General features: G+C 27.5%; 1 protein-coding gene across 1 annotated transcript in view; it reads left to right on the forward strand.

Moving 5' to 3' along the window:
• The window catches only part of LOC111636267 (zinc finger protein 271-like), a 38,650-nt gene extending 14,636 nt beyond the window's left edge, over window positions 1-24,014 (forward strand). The window contains exons 2-3 of the mRNA XM_023381473.1: window positions 14,461-14,659; window positions 19,257-24,014. Of these exons, the coding sequence (XP_023237241.1) occupies window positions 14,461-14,659; window positions 19,257-21,346 (2,289 nt within the window). The 3' untranslated portion in view covers window positions 21,347-24,014. The remainder of the gene's footprint in view (window positions 1-14,460; window positions 14,660-19,256) is intronic.
• The last annotated feature ends 391 nt before the right edge of the window (window positions 24,015-24,405 follow it).

A 24,405-nucleotide genomic window follows, 5' to 3' on the forward strand; every position in this document is an offset into this window, starting at 1 on the left:
AAGTATAAATATATTTTTGACTTGTAAATTTATTTTATTGATTGTCATGAAGTTCTATAATAAATCAAGAAATATATACATTTCACTTTCTCTATATAAGGTTGTTTATCAATCTTCTGGTACAGTAAAATATTGCCAGATTAAAATTTTTGTTGGACTGCTAATCATATGCCTCCTGTGTGTCTAAAGCATTTATGGACCACTAGGATCTTGAGTGAAGTGCATGGACAGGTGTTTGATATCACCAACACTAACATCTTTTTTCAGAAGCCAGAGCTAAATGTAAAGTTAAATGTAAATAAAATTTGCTAAAATTGTGCAAAATAGACTGTTACCAGTTGCGATGTGGATTATCCATATTAATATATTACATTGTTGAATTGTAATTCAATAAATAAGTCTGTTGATTACAGGAATTTTAAAAGTCCTGTTGTAATTCCATAAAGATTAAAAGAGGTGTCAGAAAATTGGTGGGGAATCTATATACATATTATTCAATGTATAAAAAATAATATATTTGCTTTGAAATTTTGGCTTTTTCATTTGCTCTTAGTATTGAGACAATTTTATGACTTTTTACAATAAATTTAAGTTTAAAAACATACCTTGAAGTAAAGAAAATCATAGAAAACAAAGCAAAAATTTCATTTAGATCATTCATCAAAAAGAATGGTTCTAAAAGTTAAATAAAGCCACATTTTTAACTCTATTATTCTGTTTGTAAACAGTTGTCCCTTCATATCCTTGAGTTTCTCATCTGCAGATTCAACCAATACAGATCAAAAATAATTTTAAAAAAATCCAAATAGCAAAACTTGAATTATTATTATTATTTTTTAATCTGTTTTATTCTCTGTATTTCCCTTTCAGGTGATTAAACAAAAGCAGTATATAAGTATTGAAAGAAAGAAAATGTTACATTGTTGCTGTGTGTACTATATAGTTGGGACTACAATAGTTGTATCAGAACATATACAGGCTTTTTCTTGTCATTATTTCCTGAACAATACAGTATAACAAATATTTACATTATATTGGGTAATACCCAATATAATGTAATACATGGGAGGATCTGCATAGATTATATGGAAATACTAAATGCCATTTTATAAATGGTGTCTGAAAAGTTTCTGTACAGTGTAAAAGGTTTAAGTTTTAATAAAAGTGAAGTTTCCCATACAATATTGCAGTTTCTCCTATAGCAAATGTGGGAAATGTCTCCAAAGGCCCCAAAATTTGGGGAGAGATCTAGAGATCCAGACTAGATTCTATGAGAGATTATGCAATAAACAAAAAAGTTTTCCAAAAACCAGAACATCTGTGAGCAAGCAGTAATGCCATCTACTGCAAAGTGGAAATACAAGATATAAAACTTACAGTTTTCACGCAATACCATACACATAATTTTAATCTCTCACTGCACAGTATCTTTTCAAATGCTCACATAAGACGAGCATTTGCAGATATTGATATTTGTGAAAGTGCTGAATCCATGGATACTAAGGGACAGCAGTTTATAATTATAAAAAATAATATAAATTTGAAGTAATGACTAATACAATAAAAAGTATATAAATATTTATGTTGAATGTAGTAGTTACTAGGAACAATGAATATTGAATTGATTGCAATGAGTTACTTTGATTTAGCAACTTTGATAAAAATGATAATTAGTTTTGAATTTACTATGTTGTGTATGTTATTCTTGATCTTTTAAAATGAATAAAAATACCTCATCTATAATTCATAACTAAGCATTTTATATTGAACTTTATCATCAATTATCTAAATAATAGATGGATTTGACAAAACTTCATGAATAGTAATGAAGAGAAAAACATAATATTTAATTTTTTAAGTTCATTCACATAGGGATGTCACGAACAAACTTCATGCATATCTTTTTCGCATTTCAAAAACGTATTTTAAAATATTTAAATAAATTCATTTCCTTATTTATTAAAGAGTTAGATAGTCCATAATTAATGAAGTTTTATCTTTTAATTTACATTTAATGACATTCAAGAATTTAACTCGAAAATTCAATAACAACAAATTTTTTAATTATATATTTTCTATTAAATTTTATATATACTAGAATATTTCCTGTTTTTAAATTAAATAATTTATTTCATTTAAATATGCGATTCCTTAACAGTTCTTGTGATAAATTGTTTGTTTATATATGGTAGTTGGATAGAAATTAAAAGCAGTTGGATGAGGATGCTTATTATATACTAAAATTTTAATCATTAGTGGTTAAAGTAATTGTAGTCAATAAGAACCAGACAGAGTTAAAGTAGAAAATAATAAAAGTTTAATATACTGTGTAGACGATAATCTTGAGAAAAAATTCAAATTTTATTCACCTACTTTTATTATTTCATTTATAAATTTATTTAGCACAAATACAATTAGAGAAGAAAATAATCTCCCAAGAACTTGTAAGATGAAATTAGACATTAATAGAAAAACAGATGTCAATGCTATTCTTTAATTTTATTCTAGTATAATGTACTGTCTACAGAATATCTTAAAATTAGGATATCTGAACAGAAAACTAAAGAAGCAATAGAGAGAAGGCTTGCAATTAAGTTCATTTGAAATAATTTTAATCTGGCAGATAATAAAGGAAGAAGAAATGTGTTAGGTTTATTTATTGTTTAAGGAAAGTTATTTTGCAGTTTGTAATTGTAATCATTTATAATGTTATTATTGAAGTTGGAAATGACAATAGAAACAGTTACATTTCTTTACTTAAATAATCTAGCATAAAGTACATAAAATGAAGAAATATTTTTAATAATTTTTGGGCTGAAATTTTCAGATTACAGACCTGTACATTTTTACTGTGGTCCATCCTTCTGTCCTTTGTTAATCTCAAGAATGGAATTAAATAGATGAAAACCAAGATTAGATATGGGAAACTCTGGCCAAAGGCCTTGATTAACTATATATATATGAAATTCTGATCTTAATTATAAGTGTCAAATGGAGTTTGAACCGACAATCCCCTTATCTGTTTCAGGATAAGAGTATTATTGTTCAGATATATAGTTTAGACAATGGTTTTCAATATTAATTAAGCTATAAACATAAGAGAAACTTAAAATTATAAGCAACAGTTGTTCAAATTTTAAGTTTCTATTATGTTCTGTATGTAATTTTAAGTTTTATTTATGTTTTCACTTAAGTATTCTGGAAATCATAAATATTCCAGTCAGTCATAATTAATTAAAAAATTTCTTTCTATAGCAATAAAAATTCAGGCTGGAAATATTCATTCTTGAAACTCTATTGTTGTACAACTTTTACAAGATTCTGGCATCATGCAGTTTTTAAGAACAATTTTGTGCTTTTAGTAAAGGGAAAGTCTTTAAGAAAGGAATACAATTTACGTTCCCTTTAATATCAGTATCTGTAAATATCCAAATGTAAACATATAACCTGATCTAATCCAAGGATTGTTTAGTTTTAATATAAATATCTTCTGGACCAAATGTTTTAGCAAAATTATAACTTCAATATAGTTGTAGAAAAAGTCAGGCATCAAAAAATTATATTCTGAAACATTGAAAGTGAATAAATGGTACTTTTTTCCGACATACTGTGTCTTCAAATTTAAATTTTAAAATTATAACTTGTTATACAGATTATGGGAAAATGGGGATATCTTTTTACGTAATGTCATCTTGAGACTTTCATACATACACAGAATATTCTAAAATTTTTTTTGTTTTGAAATTAAGCCAATTGGAATCAATTCAAATTGCAGAAATATTTTTTATGACTTTTTTTTCCTTGGAATATCTCCAAAATCAGAGTGAAATTTTCATTTTGTTTTTCTGTTTTTTTAATCATAAAATTTGGAAACTAAAATAAAAATGTGTTCTAAATTTAAAAATTGCAATTAGTTCAATATATTAATAATGACAATAAAATAAAGAATTGTTTAAAATTTGGCAACATGTTCAAAATTCAGCATGTACACTACTAAGTCAAGGAAACCAATAGATTTATTTCAAAAGTAATGTTTTTGGATCTGTTTTGTCCATCATCATCTCTTCATGCAGAAAGATTAACAGAATAGAACAAAAGTTAAAAATAGAATTTCAAATTATCAATTGAGACAATTTAAGTTTATAGAATAAAATTTTAATTTAATAGTTGTGATTAGAATAATTTAAGTATGGAATTTATAAAATACAAAAGACTAATGAATAAGAATTGTAATTTAGATATGAAATTTTTATTTAAAAATTTTAAAAATCAGTATTTAAAAACAATTTAAATGTTGTGGTATCCATGTGTTCAAGTAAACTTAGCTAAACCTTTGTACAAGTGAAGAAATCAGAACTACCTAACAGCTAGCTCCAAGATAAATCACATAACCTGTATGGTTGATTCTAAAGCCCAATAGGATAGCAAATTGGATATTGGCAGGATCTTTTTAGTAACTGAACTGTAATGTTCTTTGATCCCTTTAGGTGAGGAACTTTCTGAGCCAATATAGTAAAGACTATATGAATGATTTGATCAGTTTAATCATGTATATTCCTGGCTTATCCTGGTTGTTGATTTGGCTTTTGTCCCTTCTTACATTTTGCATTATCCTAGGTAATTATCCTATATATGGGTGAATCCTGTATATAAGGTCTTAAGATTGAAGCAAGGAATTTGTCTTTGATAGTAGAATATTCTAAATGCTCTTTGTTTTGTATTCTATTAGATTTAGAAGAGTTGTCTTAATGAGATCTAAAATATTTCTTTTTAACTCTTCATTCATATGTGATAGTTCATGTGGAATTAATAGAATGTTACATGACTTCCAGTGTATATAGGAGTCAGTTCATGTAGGCTTGTGCCACATGTTGGTACAATACTTTTGGTCTAAATAATTCACTGTAAAAATACTTAGTTGTTCTAAACCAGAGTTTCTCACCAGGGGCGTTATTGCCCCCATGTGGGTGTTTTTCCGTGTTGAGGGGGCGATTTGTAACAATTTATATTTTGGGGGAGAAAAACAATTTTCTGGGCGATATAGTAAAACATTATATTAAGATTAATTAAATATTTTATTTGTTATATTGTACAATAATTAAACAAATAACATTATACTAGTCACTAGTCTATTCAATGCAGTACGAATTTGATATTAGCCCTGGCCCATGGCATCGGAATTTTGAAGTGAAGGGGGCCATACTACGTAACAGTTTTATTGAAGGGGGCGGCGATTTGTTAGAGGTTGAGAAAAACTGTTCTAAACCTAGTCTAATACCTCTTGAATTATTGTTGATTTCTTCCAAGAATGACCTAAATAATTAATCACATTATCCCAAGTAATTAGTACATCATCTGCATATATATATATTAATTTGATGTAATCTTTATATTTATTTATTACTGGTGCCTCAATCCATTTAACTATAATCTCAAATAACAAAAACAACAAATAGTTTTACTGTAAATTAAGATTTTTGTTCCTTTTGCTAGTTATCGGTGATGGCATTGTGATTTATTATTAACTCACATGATGCCCGAGATAGACATTTAGCTTAGAGTCAAGTGCAATGAAATGTTACAATTCTAAATATAGATATAAATTAGGATAATAATAAGGTAAGTATATATACATTAATTTTGCAATACTTTCTCTGGATCTAATCACACAAGGAGGACGATTTAACTGTATCAGAATTATTTTATTGTCCACATTTTGGGCAAAGTCCCTCATCAGTTTGACAACTTATGCAGACATAACAAGGATCTAGAAATCATTTACAATAATACCACAATGTTTTACAAATAGATAGATATAAATGAAAAATTTTCAAATCAGTATATTTTTAGGAGTTATTTTAGTGTAATGTATATAAATCAATTCCGAAAATATTAAGAAACATCTGAAATATCAAATATGTACTGTATGTTTATGACATTCTCATGCTTCAGTCATCGAAAGGTCTTAAAAATATAGTATTTTATAGAAACATATGATATGAAAGTGCTACAAAATTAAAGTTTCTTCTGATAAGTGGTGAAAAACTTTTATTGATTTCATATATTTCTGTGGTTTTCAAACTGAATGGAGTTTCACATTCGTGACTAGTCCAACACAATAATTTTTGTCCTCATCCTCGTATCTCATTTTTGTCTCTGTCAAATTTTACATTTGAATAATACAATCTTACTTTAAGTAATTTTCTATCATTAAAATATTACTCTGTTATTAGAGTTTATACTCTAATAACAGAGTAATATAAAATCTGAAGATGGTAACAGATTTAGCCAAAAATATTGGCTACTTTCAATAAATATTACTGGGTAAAGGTGTATATATATACTATTTAAATTCAGAATTTTAAATTTAAATGGTAAATCTGACATAAATGTATGGCTTCTTTAATTCATGATTTAGTTAATTTTTTAATGTTGTCGATTCTTTATCTAAGGCAATTTATTTCTTAACTTTTAAAAAATCTTTTCTATATTTTTATATTTTAATAATTTCTTGCCCATGTATACAAATTTATAATTTAATACAAAGTTATAAATAAATTTAGTTGAAAAATATATCATAGAGAAATTTTGAATATTTGTTTTTACATGATCAGTTTATAGTTTCCTATATTAAAAATAGCTTACCTTCACGAGTATTAAGTAATAGTTCTTTATTAACATCAATAAAAGAGAATTAAACCAGAAACCTTGGCATCATTAAACATAATTAATATTAAATTTCATTTTTTTCAGAATGTATTTTTAACATTTTAATTACCTACTAATATACGATACTTCATGTTTTTTTCTTTTTGTGTAATTTTGAAACATTTGTGTTACACTTTAAATGATCCAGCAAAATTGAAAAATTCTTTCAAATTTCTGATATTCATATGATTATTTAAGAAGAAGAATATCTCAAAATAAATTTCAGCACAGTTTAATGTTTTATATAAAGTTTTTAAAAGCTTCAAATAATTTATTTATTTATAATTATTTGAAGAGATGTGTGGAAAAGTAGTATAGGTGTCAAAACAGTTTTATTTATTAAAAATTTTTTAAAATTATTAATTTAAATAAAAATAACAGGATAATAAACAGTAATATGCAAGTAAATACATCTATTTAATTTATTAAGATATGATTTTTTAATGAATGCTAAATTATATCACTAATATATTCAAGTCGTACTATTTGTCACTAATGCCACTTTTCCACCAACCCCTCATTTTATTAATTAATCAATCAATATATTATAAATTTAGTAAACCTAAATATCGTGTTTGTCTATTCCCAACCAACATTTCTTCCGTATAAGAAAGCAGACAAGGATATCATCCAATATTGTTTATTAAAACTGTGAATGTATATGTATTCTGGGCCGCAATACATTTTTCATGTAATGTATTTTATAAAATCTATTTTACCATATCTAAATAAACATATTAAAACACACTTTGCTCATTCTTTATTATGAACCAGCCACAAACATTACTAACAGTTACAAAATGGTTCCTCTTTTATTTTATCCTCATTTAACATTATTATTATTCTTATTGATTTTCTAAATTACTCTAAAAGTTTCCATAAAAAACAAATTAGAATTTAACTTAAATTATAAAAATTTGTTTGCATTATTTATTTAAATATTTGTTTTTGGAAGGTGTTAATTTTATTTGAAAAGTTGAAGTCAATGATTGTAAATTTCATTATGTAATTTTGAAATTTGTTATGATGGATTATAAAATTCAAATTATTTTAAAAATTAGAATAACTTTACTGTTTAGCTTTGTTGCTTTCTATAATTTAAATTTTAAAAGTTTCTAAATGTTTGGAAAGAGAGAATGTTAATACTTTTACTGACATATTATATATACATTATACAGGATGTCTGTAAAGAACGTCTCACTTTTAGTAACTTACAGCTCATTACCTGGCTGATATATCAGAATGCATCAGGTGTAAGGCAAAATAGCATGTCAGATGATTTTCTTACACTTGACTGGCATACTGATGTAATTGCAATGATAAATCCTCATGACACGGATCCATGATTCTTGCAGTCTTTTCTTAGGGATAACATAAATAACAGCATCTTTGTGCTCTTCTTCCACATGATCTGTGCAAACTGGAAATGAGAGTTGATGAAGCTGTAATCATGGTGACACTTGATTTGTTATCTAGAGTTTGAATACCACATTAATATTATAGAGTCACTGTAATGCAAACATTGTGAATAAAAACCTGAACACCTTGTGCTATGTATATCGTATAAATCATAAAGCATTAGCTAATACCATGGTATTTGATCAATAAATTTCTGAAAGTGGGACTTCATAGACACCCTGTATTGTGATGATGATGATTAACATATATTACATGGAATAAACTAATTTTATATGCAGTAAACTTTAGTTTAATGTTCTCTGTTTGATTTATATAAGTTAATCATTTTCATATTTGAATTTTCAGTGTAGTCTAAATTTGAAATAATAAAATTTAAATGAATATGATCTGTTCATGACTACATTGGGTGTAACATGCTATAAATAACACTGTTAGCACTGTTTCAAATAATATGATAGCTTTATTCCTTGCTTTATTTTTTCAATAATACACATAGGAAAATATATTTTATATTTAATAGTTTTTTGTGTAAGGATTTTAATTAGTTTGTCCATGATGATAATGAAAGAAGAAAGTATTTTTTCCTTATCTGGACAAATGCTATGTTTTAAAATTATATTAAAAGAGAAAATATATTTAAAAATTCATTTTATTTCTCAATTTTAACATGGTATGAAGTTTTTTATTTTTATGATGATTTTCAATCCCTTAAACCAGGTTCTCCAACAGGCGCTCCCAAAGCATAGCTTGTTTTCGATGACATGATTTATCATTAACATTTAACTAGTTCAAAGCATACAAACTTTTGAAAAGTCAACTAGAATTAATAGATCTTGCCACAAATGATTTTTATAAAAACCTATTTAAAGAAGGGAACTTGTTAAATTTTTACAAATTTCTGCCAGAAAAGAATTTTAAGCTTCTTGAAGTTTGTATGAGGGATAATTTCTATTTTTGCTTGTGTGTACTTTTGCGAACAAACTTTCCAAAAATAACAAAATATAAAATCAGAATATCGAACATCATTATACAATATGAAAAGATTTTAATATTGGGTACCACAAAATTAATTTTCAATTTTGATATTGTTTTTTTGAAAAATAATTTAGAATTGATTTATGTCCATTATTATTCAGGAATATAGTAAAAAAAAATAAAAAAATATTAATCTTTTATCTTTCATATCTGTTTCTCAGACTTGTCGTTTACAGTTGATGTGGGCCTCTTCAGTTAAAGTTTGAGACTACTACCTGAATTCTTTAAGCTATGAAAATTTGTTCTTTCTATGTACCTAGAAATTGTTTTACCTTTCAGGTTACAAAAGGAATTTGCATAGCAAAACCGGTCAAACAAATTTCCTTTCAGTCAATTTCTCTCAAACAGATAAGGGCAAATTTTGCCGATCTCGTGTTTAGAGAGATAATTTTACTATCAGCGTCCTCTAAACTACAAACTGTATTGTGTATAAAGTTGAAGCAAACTAGCTTAGTTTTTATAAGAAAATGAATTGCTAAAAGCTTTTTCTTTAAAAATTTTTAAAGTTTTCTTAATTGCTTTTAACTTCATAAAATTTAATAATGATTACAAATAACAATTATTGGGAAAATAAATTAGGACAGTCAGACATTTTTTAATTATTAAAATATTTTTTATATTGTAATTGGTATAAGTTCGATATAAATTGCTTGGACGAATAGTATCTTGAAAAAGTAAAACTTGGATTAGTCGTTTAACTGAAATGAATATTGTAACATGTCAGAACTTCCTGACAATATACAATGAATTAGTAATGTATTAAGAAGTGTTATTTATTTTGGAGTATTGTTTTCAAAGCTAAGACTCTTCATCTTCTGATTCTCTTAGATCAGTTGATTTCAGACTTTCAATATTCATGAAACTTTCATCGAACTGTAAAGTTAAATTGACAATTAGATACAAAATTAAAGTCAGCTATTTCTTATATTAATTTTATTTCCAGTCATAAAATCTTATTTTAATATGAATTTGACTGAAAAAAATGAAACCAGTTTTGAAAATTATTGTCAATTTGATATATAATTATTATATTTTGATTTGTCATTTATATAATTAGTGATTTTAGAACATTTTAAAACCTAGTTCAAGTCCTTGAAGTAAGTTTGATGATCATCTAAAATTTGTTGTAGAATTATTATTTTAAGTTGTTGAAGATTTAATTAAATCAATCGAGTAACAAGCTAGATTTATTTTCGGGCTACAGTTTGCCTAATTAAATATACAAATGCTGTGTAATTTGGGCTAAAGATGAGCATTTGTATTAATTTTAATAATTAGAATTAAATTTAATTCATTTAGAATATTTGGGAAGAAAAGATCGATCCAGAGCAGGAGCTGAACTTGCAACACCTGTATATCCTACAGTTAGTTTCATTATTGTAAATAACGTAACTGTACATTAATAACAAAAAACATTGCAGAGTAATAAATTCAGCTTGTTATTTGATTAGTAATATAATTTAAATGATTAATTAAAATAAATTATATAAGCAAATAGTTTATTTTAATTTGCTACAAATAGTCTTTAGGCCAACTTTTGGATTTCAAATGGTTCATATGTGCATATTTACAATAGATATAAACAAATTGGATGTCTCAGTTTGAATACAATAACTTTTAATTCAGTAGTAAATTACACTGATGATGATAACCAATTGAGGCATCAAAAGATGTTAGTTTGTTGTAAGCTACTGTTGGATTAAAGGTGGTTTATGTATACAAACATACATACATAGTTAACAAAAAATTCACAGAAAAAGAACCATTCAAAATCCAATAATTATGTTCAGTTAAAGCTTGAGTATAATTTTATTAAAATTTTTATGATTAATACACAATAACTATTAATATAACATATTTTACTTGCAGGATTTGAATTACAGGACGAAGACGATGAAATAATACCACTCGATTGCAATATCAATGATATCATACAAAAGCCGGAAAAACATTTTAAATGTAACATTTGCCAAAAGGAATTTGGTTTTAAACTTAAATTAAAACTGCATATAGCACTTCATACAAAAAAGAAATATTATCAATATAAACTATGTAAGAAAAAAGTTACAAGGAAAGATTATTTGAAAAAATGTATAATGCTGTATTCCGGAAAGAAATTTCAATGTGAATTTTGTAAAAGGATTTATCAAAACCAATTTTTCTTCAGAACTCACCAACTGATTCACATTGGAAAAAGAACATACAGTTGTAATATCTGTAAAGAACGATTTTTCCTGAATGCCCACTTACAAAGACACAAAAAAGTTCACATTGGAGAGAATCCTTTCTACTGCAAGATCTGCAAGATAAATTTTCGGTTTGAATCCGATCTTACAAATCATCTAAAAAACCATTCGGGAGTGAGACTGTATCCATGCGAGCTTTGTGAAAGGAGTTTTATCTGCCAGTCTCACTTAACACAGCATCTTAGTTTTCATTTCGATGAGAAGCCATTCGAATGTGATCTTTGCAAAGCAGGTTTTAAGAATAGATCAGATCTAATACAGCATCAAACTTATCAATGTGAAGACAGACCTTTTCAATGCGAGCTTTGCAAAAAGAGCTTTAAATGCAGATCACATTTAACAAAGCATCAAAAAACTCATTCTGAAGAAAGACCTTTTCAATGTGAGCTTTGCAAAAAAAGTTTTAAGAGCAGATCAAACTTGACTCGACATCAAAGTTACCATTCTGGAGAGAGGCCATTTGAATGTGAGCTGTGTAAGAAAAGCTTTAAGAATAAGTCCGACTTGATACAGCATCAGAAATGGCATTCCGGAGAGAGACCTTTTGAATGTGATCTTTGCAAAATGAGTTTTAAAAATAGGTCAAATCTAATGAATCATCAAAAATGCCACTCGGCAGAANCTGACACGCAATCACCGCATATACAAGACCATAATGTACTGTACATCGTGTTAGAAATTTGTGAAAGAAGTAAATAACGTAACTAATAGTTTTTCTTTAATTTTTTACACTGTTCAAAATACGGAATATTTTAAAAAAAGAATCATCATCCAATAATCGTACTTGTAAAATTATTAATAATCTACAGAATTGAACTGATAATTCCAATTTTGTAAATAATTAATAATTCGAAGCATAGTTTAATATTCTATTCATTGCTGCTCAATCACGATATGAGTTCAGAAATATTTCTTTCTCTCTTCCTTTATATATCAATCTTTCGTTTCCACTCATATTTCGTATATATTGGAATCTCTATTTGTTCATATTATTGAGTTTTGAAGCTTTTTACCTAGTTCTATTTTAGACTGTTATATAATAAAATTTGTTCTTTATCCATCTATATATACATATGTTTTGTACGAATGTGTGTGTGTGTGTGTGTGTGTGTATATATATATATAGGATGAACCAAAAGTCAGTTAAACAACATATGTTTTAAGAACAGTTGTATCAACTGAATCACAAGTAATAATATAACGAAATGGTGGAATCATAAATAAGTATATGCGGCTGTTCCAAACTAGTTTTAAACTTTTTTAAAATTTATCTCTGTTAACTAACTTTTGGGCACTCGTCTTGGGTTTGGTTGACTGACTGCATTTGTTATCTTGAAATCAGACTTGTAGCATCGCCAAACTCCTTGTGTTTCTTCTTGTGACTTTTGCCTTTATTCAATCCACCTGGTAGTAATTAATCAACAGGTAGCAAAATACCTAAAATAGAAAATTATACTACAGTAATTTATAAATAAAATGCTGATTATAAAGATTGCTGCAGATTTTGATATTCATATTTTGTATATTTCTTATATTCTTACTCTATTGAATAAAGAAACCTTATTTTAAAATCTGCCTGGTTAATGTCGGAGAGAAAAACAGTTAGTTCATTATTTTAAATGATTACTTGTTCGAATTATGTTCACCCGAGTGACTCCTTTGTTTTTATGCTTGATTCAGATTAATTTAATCTTTCTATTCTTTATTGTTAATTTTTCAGAATAAATTTTAAATGAAAAGTCTGGAAATGTTTTTATATTGTTCTTATTTATTACTTTAATACTATATATTCTTGATAGAATCTGTTTGTTAATTACAGAAGTGAATTATCAAAGTAACATAGCTTAAATATTGGCATGGCAAGCTCAAAATCACGAATGGTTTACATTAGTGTTTTCCAAATGGTCTTTTGTGAAGCAAAAATTAGGATTTTGCTACTTAGCAAAGAAATTACTTTATATTTTATTTTTTATTCTAAATATAAATGTGTGTTACTTTTAACCTTCATTAAATTAAAAAATATTGTATTAGAACTTCTTGCTTAATGTACACATCATACCATTTATGCATGGTTTTATGAATAATTTTTTTCAATTATGCATGTTTCTGATGAGAAGTGTACTCACTTTGTAAGGTGCTGATATTATTTTTTTATGAGTTTTGAGTTTATGATTGATAATTACTTCAAATATCAAATGAACAATCAGATTTCTTTATTTGGTTATTATGACTACATAGTTAATAATTAGTTAGCAGGAGGTAGGCAGTTAGGCTGCATTCTCTTGTTAAATTTAATTACTAAGTAATTATTTAGCCATAATAGCCCAATAAAGAAATTCAGCTGTGTGTTTAATGTTATGTTGTCATTTCAACTTCAAGTGAGAGGGATTCCACAATTCGTTCAAAGAGTTTTGTGACTAAATGAAATTGGAAAATACTGCTTTAGATCTTCTGGTCTGACATGACATTCTTTAACAGGGTCATTTGTTATTAATTATGCACAGTCACTTTCCTGAAGGTAATGATTAGTTGGCACAAAAGGTTTCTAACTTATAATTTTATCTAGAAGTTTTCAGCATTAAGCTCGTGAATTTACAACGAGTTGATTACAGAAATGAGCCTTAGTTCTGTCTTTATCCATGGCTAAACCACTATTTTTCACATAGTTGTTCATTTTAAGGATGTCCAAAAAATTAGTGCAGTGAGAAATTAGTTATATGTATGGCATCACATATGAGATTTGTAAATTGTATGCAATACCATATGTATAACTTTAACGTCATTACAAATTTCTTGCTGCAAAGTAACTTTTTGGACACCCTGTACAGTTACCTATTTTCCAAAAACTAAGGATTAGATAATAGTTGATGACTAAACTATCATGTAAGCTACATTTAATTTCTTTAATTGGTCCAATAGATTTTATTCTATAATAATAATTGAAATTAATATGTTGTTATATATTAACTTTATATTATATTTCCAATTTATTTTTTGTAATGTATTAAAATTCATTACTTTACTAACATTGATGATTTACTTTCTTGTACAGTTTCAAGATGTTGATGACTTCAATTCTGTAAGTGATGCAGATTTTTATGATTGTATACCATACCTGAATGGTTTCTCTCAACCATATCAAAACAATATGATGTTCTTTCACCACGAAGAGAATCACCTTTATAACTTTAAAGCAAGTCTTCCAGAATTAGATTTCATTGACAATTTAATTAAAAATGAAAGCTGCAAAGGTATTTACTATTTTTTTTATTTTACATAAGAAATAAGTTTGTTTGTTTATTTATGCCATTTGTTTTCTTGCAGTCCATGATAATTTTGTACATGCAAATAAAAACATAATCTAGCACAGTAGAGTCCCAGAAACTTGACTTTTGATAACTCAACATTTCGTAAAACTCGTTCTCTTGTTCAGAGGAAAAAAATACATGTAATCTAATTTCTACCTTTATGACTTAACACTAGGATTAAATAAATTATCATTCTTCTCTGGTGACACTTAATAATAGCATCAATTTCACACATTAACAAAGAATATAACCCTTTTTCCAAAGAAGTCCACTGCAAAATGCTATAGGGCAAATGTCACTGAATTGGAAGTAGCCATTGAATAGCTATTATTCTTATAATTAAAATTTAACTACAAATAGAAATAGTCAATATTGGTATGTAGTTAATACATATATGAATTTGCACATGTAATACCTTTAGGAAAATTCTTTCATTTAGACTAGCATCGTCACTGTGCTGTAAAACTCGCCATTTTTGGTAATTTGTCACTTTCTCAGTTCACATTAAGTCAAATTTGTGAGACTCTACTGTAATATAAATCGTGTCTTTTGATTTTGTCATCTATGATGATTAAGCATGAAAATTAATTGTGTTGTTAATGCTTAATGTTGTTTATAATAATGATGCAATAATTCTTTAAAAGCATTGTTTATTTCTTTAAAATTTACTTCTATTGTATACATATTCAAAACTACTCTGATTTAAACATGGTTTTACTGATTTCACTATTACATTGTTTCATTAATTAAATAACTGACTTGCACAACAACATCATTATCAATCTTTTTGAAATTTTTTTAACAGCTTTCTAAATTTTTAGTTCTGCTCATCTCTCTGTTACCATGTACTGTACATTATATATGTTTTGTTCATCAATAAATAATATTGGTTAATGTTATATTTATTTTAATTTGGCAGATTGTCCTAGCAAATAATTACTTTCAGTTGAACAGAAAAGCACTTTCAGTAAGGACATTTTCAGCTAGTTCAAGATTGTCTTATACTTTTCATAAGAACAAGTGAAAAGTAACATGGTCTAACTTTTATTTGTTGTCCCTCATTGAAATTATTGTATTGAATTAATATATGTACTGAATATTTTACTCTTGCTTTGACATTTGAAATTACTGTAAAATAAATTCTAATACAAATGACATTACAGAAGAGAGAGTAAGAGGGATTGACTACTTCAAGTATATGTTGTTTTAACATAAAACTGTACAAAGTCAGTCTTATTTAATGGAAATATAAATTTCTATTAAATTAATAAAAATTAGAATAACTTTACTGTTTAGCTTTGTTGCTTTCTATAATTTAAATTTTAAAAGTTTCTAAATGTTTGGAAAGAGAGAATGTTAATACTTTTACTGACATATTATATATACATTATACAGGATGTCTGTAAAGAACGTCTCACTTTTAGTAACTTACAGCTCATTACCTGGCTGATATATCAGAATGCATCAGGTGTAAGGCAAAATAGCATGTCAGATGATTTTCTTACACTTGACTGGCATACTGATGTAATTGCAATGATAAATCCTCATGACACGGATCCATGATCCTTGCAGTCTTTTCTTAGGGATAACATAAATAACAGCATCTTTGTGCTCTTCTTCCACATGATCTGTGCAAACTGGAAATGAGAGTTGATGAAGCTGTAATCATGGTGACACTTGATTTGTTATCTAGAGTTTGAATACCACATTAATATTATAGAGTCACTGTAATGCAAACATTGTGAATAAAAACCTGAACACCTTGTGCTATGTATATCGTATAAATCATAAAGCATTAGCTAATACCATGGTATTTGATCAATAAATTTCTGAAAGTGGGACTTCATAGACACCCTGTATTGTGATGATGATGATTAACATATATTACATGGAATAAACTAATTTTATATGCAGTAAACTTTAGTTTAATGTTCTCTGTTTGATTTATATAAGTTAATCATTTTCATATTTGAATTTTCAGTGTAGTCTAAATTTGAAATAATAAAATTTAAATGAATATGATCTGTTCATGACTACATTGGGTGTAACATGCTATAAATAACACTGTTAGCACTGTTTCAAATAATATGATAGCTTTATTCCTTGCTTTATTTTTTCAATAATACACATAGGAAAATATATTTTATATTTAATAGTTTTTTGTGTAAGGATTTTAATTAGTTTGTCCATGATGATAATGAAAGAAGAAAGTATTTTTTCCTTATCTGGACAAATGCTATGTTTTAAAATTATATTAAAAGAGAAAATATATTTAAAAATTCATTTTATTTCTCAATTTTAACATGGTATGAAGTTTTTTATTTTTATGATGATTTTCAATCCCTTAAACCAGGTTCTCCAACAGGCGCTCCCAAAGCATAGCTTGTTTTCGATGACATGATTTATCATTAACATTTAACTAGTTCAAAGCATACAAACTTTTGAAAAGTCAACTAGAATTAATAGATCTTGCCACAAATGATTTTTATAAAAACCTATTTAAAGAAGGGAACTTGTTAAATTTTTACAAATTTCTGCCAGAAAAGAATTTTAAGCTTCTTGAAGTTTGTATGAGGGATAATTTCTATTTTTGCTTGTGTGTACTTTTGCGAACAAACTTTCCAAAAATAACAAAATATAAAATCAGAATATCGAACATCATTATACAATATGAAAAGATTTTAATATTGGGTACCACAAAATTAATTTTCAATTTTGATATTGTTTTTTTGAAAAATAATTTAGAATTGATTTATGTCCATTATTATTCAGGAATATAGTAAAAAAAAATAAAAAAATATTAATCTTTTATCTTTCATATCTGTTTCTCAGACTTGTCGTTTACAGTTGATGTGGGCCTCTTCAGTTAAAGTTTGAGACTACTACCTGAATTCTTTAAGCTATGAAAATTTGTTCTTTCTATGTACCTAGAAATTGTTTTACCTTTCAGGTTACAAAAGGAATTTGCATAGCAAAACCGGTCAAACAAATTTCCTTTCAGTCAATTTCTCTCAAACAGATAAGGGCAAATTTTGCCGATCTCGTGTTTAGAGAGATAATTTTACTATCAGCGTCCTCTAAACTACAAACTGTATTGTGTATAAAGTTGAAGCAAACTAGCTTAGTTTTTATAAGAAAATGAATTGCTAAAAGCTTTTTCTTTAAAAATTTTTAAAGTTTTCTTAATTGCTTTTAACTTCATAAAATTTAATAATGATTACAAATAACAATTATTGGGAAAATAAATTAGGACAGTCAGACATTTTTTAATTATTAAAATATTTTTTATATTGTAATTGGTATAAGTTCGATATAAATTGCTTGGACGAATAGTATCTTGAAAAAGTAAAACTTGGATTAGTCGTTTAACTGAAATGAATATTGTAACATGTCAGAACTTCCTGACAATATACAATGAATTAGTAATGTATTAAGAAGTGTTATTTATTTTGGAGTATTGTTTTCAAAGCTAAGACTCTTCATCTTCTGATTCTCTTAGATCAGTTGATTTCAGACTTTCAATATTCATGAAACTTTCATCGAACTGTAAAGTTAAATTGACAATTAGATACAAAATTAAAGTCAGCTATTTCTTATATTAATTTTATTTCCAGTCATAAAATCTTATTTTAATATGAATTTGACTGAAAAAAATGAAACCAGTTTTGAAAATTATTGTCAATTTGATATATAATTATTATATTTTGATTTGTCATTTATATAATTAGTGATTTTAGAACATTTTAAAACCTAGTTCAAGTCCTTGAAGTAAGTTTGATGATCATCTAAAATTTGTTGTAGAATTATTATTTTAAGTTGTTGAAGATTTAATTAAATCAATCGAGTAACAAGCTAGATTTATTTTCGGGCTACAGTTTGCCTAATTAAATATACAAATGCTGTGTAATTTGGGCTAAAGATGAGCATTTGTATTAATTTTAATAATTAGAATTAAATTTAATTCATTTAGAATATTTGGGAAGAAAAGATCGATCCAGAGCAGGAGCTGAACTTGCAACACCTGTATATCCTACAGTTAGTTTCATTATTGTAAATAACGTAACTGTACATTAATAACAAAAAACATTGCAGAGTAATAAATTCAGCTTGTTATTTGATTAGTAATATAATTTAAATGATTAATTAAAATAAATTATATAAGCAAATAGTTTATTTTAATTTGCTACAAATAGTCTTTAGGCCAACTTTTGGATTTCAAATGGTTCATATGTGCATATTTACAATAGATATAAACAAATTGGATGTCTCAGTTTGAATACAATAACTTTTAATTCAGTAGTAAATTACACTGATGATGATAACCAATTGAGGCATCAAAAGATGTTAGTTTGTTGTAAGCTACTGTTGGATTAAAGGTGGTTTATGTATACAAACATACATACATAGTTAACAAAAAATTCACAGAAAAAGAACCATTCAAAATCCAATAATTATGTTCAGTTAAAGCTTGAGTATAATTTTATTAAAATTTTTATGATTAATACACAATAACTATTAATATAACATATTTTACTTGCAGGATTTGAATTACAGGACGAAGACGATGAAATAATACCACTCGATTGCAATATCAATGATATCATACAAAAGCCGGAAAAACATTTTAAATGTAACATTTGCCAAAAGGAATTTGGTTTTAAACTTAAATTAAAACTGCATATAGCACTTCATACAAAAAAGAAATATTATCAATATAAACTATGTAAGAAAAAAGTTACAAGGAAAGATTATTTGAAAAAATGTATAATGCTGTATTCCGGAAAGAAATTTCAATGTGAATTTTGTAAAAGGATTTATCAAAACCAATTTTTCTTCAGAACTCACCAACTGATTCACATTGGAAAAAGAACATACAGTTGTAATATCTGTAAAGAACGATTTTTCCTGAATGCCCACTTACAAAGACACAAAAAAGTTCACATTGGAGAGAATCCTTTCTACTGCAAGATCTGCAAGATAAATTTTCGGTTTGAATCCGATCTTACAAATCATCTAAAAAACCATTCGGGAGTGAGACTGTATCCATGCGAGCTTTGTGAAAGGAGTTTTATCTGCCAGTCTCACTTAACACAGCATCTTAGTTTTCATTTCGATGAGAAGCCATTCGAATGTGATCTTTGCAAAGCAGGTTTTAAGAATAGATCAGATCTAATACAGCATCAAACTTATCAATGTGAAGACAGACCTTTTCAATGCGAGCTTTGCAAAAAGAGCTTTAAATGCAGATCACATTTAACAAAGCATCAAAAAACTCATTCTGAAGAAAGACCTTTTCAATGTGAGCTTTGCAAAAAAAGTTTTAAGAGCAGATCAAACTTGACTCGACATCAAAGTTACCATTCTGGAGAGAGGCCATTTGAATGTGAGCTGTGTAAGAAAAGCTTTAAGAATAAGTCCGACTTGATACAGCATCAGAAATGGCATTCCGGAGAGAGACCTTTTGAATGTGATCTTTGCAAAATGAGTTTTAAAAATAGGTCAAATCTAATGAATCATCAAAAATGCCACTCGGCAGAAAGACCTTTCGAATGTGAAATTTGCAAAAAGAGTTTCAAAAATAGGTCTGATTTGGGAAAACATCAAAAGTGTCATTCTGCAGAGAGACCCTTTGAATGTAATCTCTGCAAAATGAGTTTCAAGGATAGGTCCAATTTAAGGAAGCATCAGAAACGTCATTCTGAAGAAAGACCTTTTCAATGTGATCTTTGCAAAATGCGATTTAAGAATATGTCAGATTTAAAGAGACACCAAAGATGTCATTCTGGTGAGAGGCCTTTTAAATGTGAGCTTTGCAAAATGAGCTTTAAGAGTAAATCAGATTTGATACGACATCAAAGCTGTCATTCTGGAGAAAAGCCGTTTCAATGTGAGCTTTGCAGAAAAAGTTTTAAGCGAAAGTCACAGTTAACTGAACATCAAAAAACTCACTCTGACGAAAGACCATTTCAATGTGATGTTTGTGAAAAAAGCTTTAAATATCGTAAAGATTTAAAATTTCATCAAAGTTGTCATTCGGGGGATCGGCCTTTTCAGTGCGAATATTGCACCAAAAGTTTCAACTGTAGATCACATTTAGCAGAACACCAGCAAACCCATTCTGATGATCGACCTTTTCAGTGTGACATTTGCAAAAAGCGATTTAAATTCACTAAAGATTTGAAATTTCATCAGAGCTGTCATACTGGAGAGAAACCATTTCAATGTGAGCTTTGCACAAAAAGTTTCAAACGTAAATCACAATTTACAGAACATCAAAAAACTCATTCGGACGAGAGACCCTTTCAATGCGATCTCTGCAAGAAAAGCTTTAAGTACAACAAAGATTTGAAATTTCATCAAAGTTGTCATTCGGGAGACAGGCCCTTTCAATGCGAACTTTGCACCAAAAGTTTCAAGCGCAAATCACAGCTAACGGAACATCACAAAACCCATTCTGACGAGAGACCATTTCAATGTGATCTTTGCGAGAAGAGTTTCAAATATAACAAGGATTTAAAGTTTCATCAACGGTCTCATTCCGTAGAAAGACCTTTTGAATGTGATGTCTGTTCAAAAAGTTTTAAATGCAGATCATATCTACTACAACATCTGAAACGCCATTACGGTTAGAAAAATTACTCATTATAAAATTTGTGACGAAGAGTCCGACGTTAAGTCGACTTTTGATTTATCAAAATAGTTACGTAATAGAAGAAGAACATGTTAATATAATAATTACCGAATAAACAAAATGATAATATACAAAAAAATACTATAAAAAATTTATCTGAAAAATCATTCCCTATTCAGAAAGTATTTTTTTCTCTTATGTGCAATATTGGAAAAATTCGTTCAGGAACTGAATATAAATAGATAATTACTAGAACAGAAATTCTTTCATTGTTTAGAGATGTAATTAGGATTTGCAAAGAAGCAGTTTCAAGAACATTATTAGAGTAACAATAAATGAGAAACTAGAAGGCCAATGCACAGTGTAATTCAATAAAATATATATATATATTTAAAGATTTATATATATATAAATAAATAAATATATATAGTGAACATTTCACTAAGAATTATAAAGAAAACTATAGAAATATATGCAGCTGAAAGATCTGTATGAAAAAAAAATGATTAACTTTTTATCATATTTGCATCTTCATGCATACACATTGCTCAAAAAAAAAAAAAAGTAGTATATGATGGACTTTCTTATGATTGAATGATGAAAATAGTGAATTTAATCAAATAAAAAAACAAAATATATTATCTTGTCCAGTTTGGAGCTTGAACTCAGCACTCTGTAGCAGGTAGCACTTTACCAAATAAGCTAACCAGATCCTAATCTTGCTGAGATAAATGTATATAGATATAATTAATCCTGGATTACTTAATTCTCACTGAATCTTACTAAACTATTGTAAATTTTACTACTTTAACTTTTTATCAAAATTACACAATTAAAAAAAATGAGATTTATTGAAAGTATTTATTTTATGCTAAATATTTATACATTCTAACAATATATGTCAAAAAAATGTATCTGTCTGTTGCATTCCAATGGAAAATGTGGTGTGTTCCTTACAAAAAATGAATTTATTCACAATGTTCACTGTTGTAATCAATCGACGCAAACAGAACTTTACCTGAGTTCATGTTATGCTAGAAGAACAAACAATCGATTTGCATATTTTAGAAGTTCATAAGTTGTAATATATGGATCTGTAAAAGTAGGCAAGTATTGAACATGCAAAATTTTTGGTGATAATCTATTTCTTTTTGGAAGTAAATTCATTGTCATAATATCTTGTTCTGTGTTGTTGCACATTACCTGTTCAGCATTAGATTTAAAAATGATGATCAAATCTATGCTGTATTTCTTTGAAATGCCTGGAATTAACGAGAATACAGCACACTTGCCGTAGTTTTAATGCCAATTAAGACAGGTATCTGTATGAAAGCTTTCAAAATTAGATCCATTTTATCGAATATTATGGAAGGATACTTTGTATGCTCACTGTGAATTATGGCCAGTATCATTTTAATTTTATATGTATTAAAAACTGTAGATATATGTAGATTTTAACAATCAAATAGGCTGCTTTTTTATTTGTAGATATCAATAAGCTTTTACTTATTGAGTATGTAGCAAAAAGAGGGCGTTAACAAGTTTGTTCTGAGCATGAAATTTCATTCATGCATGTTTAAATATGGAAGCTTGAATGCAAAACTGCTATGTTTGTATTTAAACTCACAAACCAAACCACTAAATTCACAACATCTATCACTTTGTATCATAAGAACATAGGACTGGACGACGCAAGATACTTGCGGATACTTTTCCAAGAAAAGCACTCAGGAGAAATCTAGTTGGTTTGACAAAAGTTATTAGAAGCATTCATATGTAAGCTAAATTTCTTTGTTTTATCTCTACGATAAAAAAAATATTGTATATTGCAGATAAATCTGTACGTTTTCTGGACGTCCCAGACAAATTGAGCATAGAATCCTATATTGCATTTACCAATAATGCAGCATAGATCTGGTGATCATTTCTAAATGGAATGCTTAATAGTATTATGCAAAAACAATGTTGCTTTGCATTTTTCTCAAAGTTGAGTGTTTGCATAATCACGCTACTAAGTGCAATATTGAAAAAAAAAATTTATATGTCAGAACCACAGTTATGATGTAGTAAAAAGAAGTGTGTCTGGCTATTACATGCTCTTTGAAGACTTTAACAAAATTTCATGTATACTGTTTGCTAATTATTGTAAGAACTTACAAGAAGATTATTATCATTATAATTATTATTATTATTATTATTGAAATTGAAAATTGATCCTCATTCTTTTCATTTATTAATCTTTAAAGTCAATTTTGCTCTGTGGTATTTTGTCTAATTCCTGCAATTCCCGTTTGCTTCATTTTAGACTAACCACAGTTTATTTTCTCTTACTTTTTTTTTTAGTATTCAGGTGTTTGTTGTGAAAGTGGAGCAGGTTTTTGCATTTATCTTTTAACAGATTTAAAATAAGGTGTAAACGGGATATGTGTTTGGTTTTGAATTTTATCATTTTTTTATGAATTTAATTCTTTAAGGGGATTGTTTTAGTTTATTATGTGTTGTTGTTGCATTTGGGATTTGCCTTTGTGTATCTGTATGGAGTCAGCTATACATTGTATAATAATGAATATAATTTGTTTGCTTCATAGTTACTGTATTAATTAGAAGTTCACAGAGACGAATATCGTTGCCGTCGGCAAGATCATTTTTCGAATTTCCAAGATACAAGAAGAAACCGATGATTAATTTTTTATTTTTTCTTTGTGCCACCCAGCCTGTATATGCTGCAGGAAACAAATGGTACAAACATTATTACATAACACACGCATCAGTTGCCTTGCTTCTAGAAGGATTTCGCAGAGAGAATGTGACAACTACGTCATTTACGCAGTCTGTGTTTTCTCATTTACACTGGAGAGAAGAAATAAAAATTTCATTGTGATATTTGAAAATGCATATTTTCAAGACATTGCATTATGAGATTCGTACGTTACCAACAAACTACAGAAGGACATTTTTCATCTGCAATATCCTCAACAAATAGAATGGAATGCTTTTTGTTTTTTTTTGTTTGTTTTTATTTTGGTTCTTTTTTTATAAATATATGCAAGAATTCTTC

Source organism: Centruroides sculpturatus, unplaced genomic scaffold (genome assembly GCF_000671375.1).
Source record: "Centruroides sculpturatus isolate CEXI.00-Female unplaced genomic scaffold, Cexi_2.0 scaffold1075, whole genome shotgun sequence".
NCBI classification, from domain to species: Eukaryota; Metazoa; Arthropoda; class Arachnida; order Scorpiones; family Buthidae; genus Centruroides; species Centruroides sculpturatus.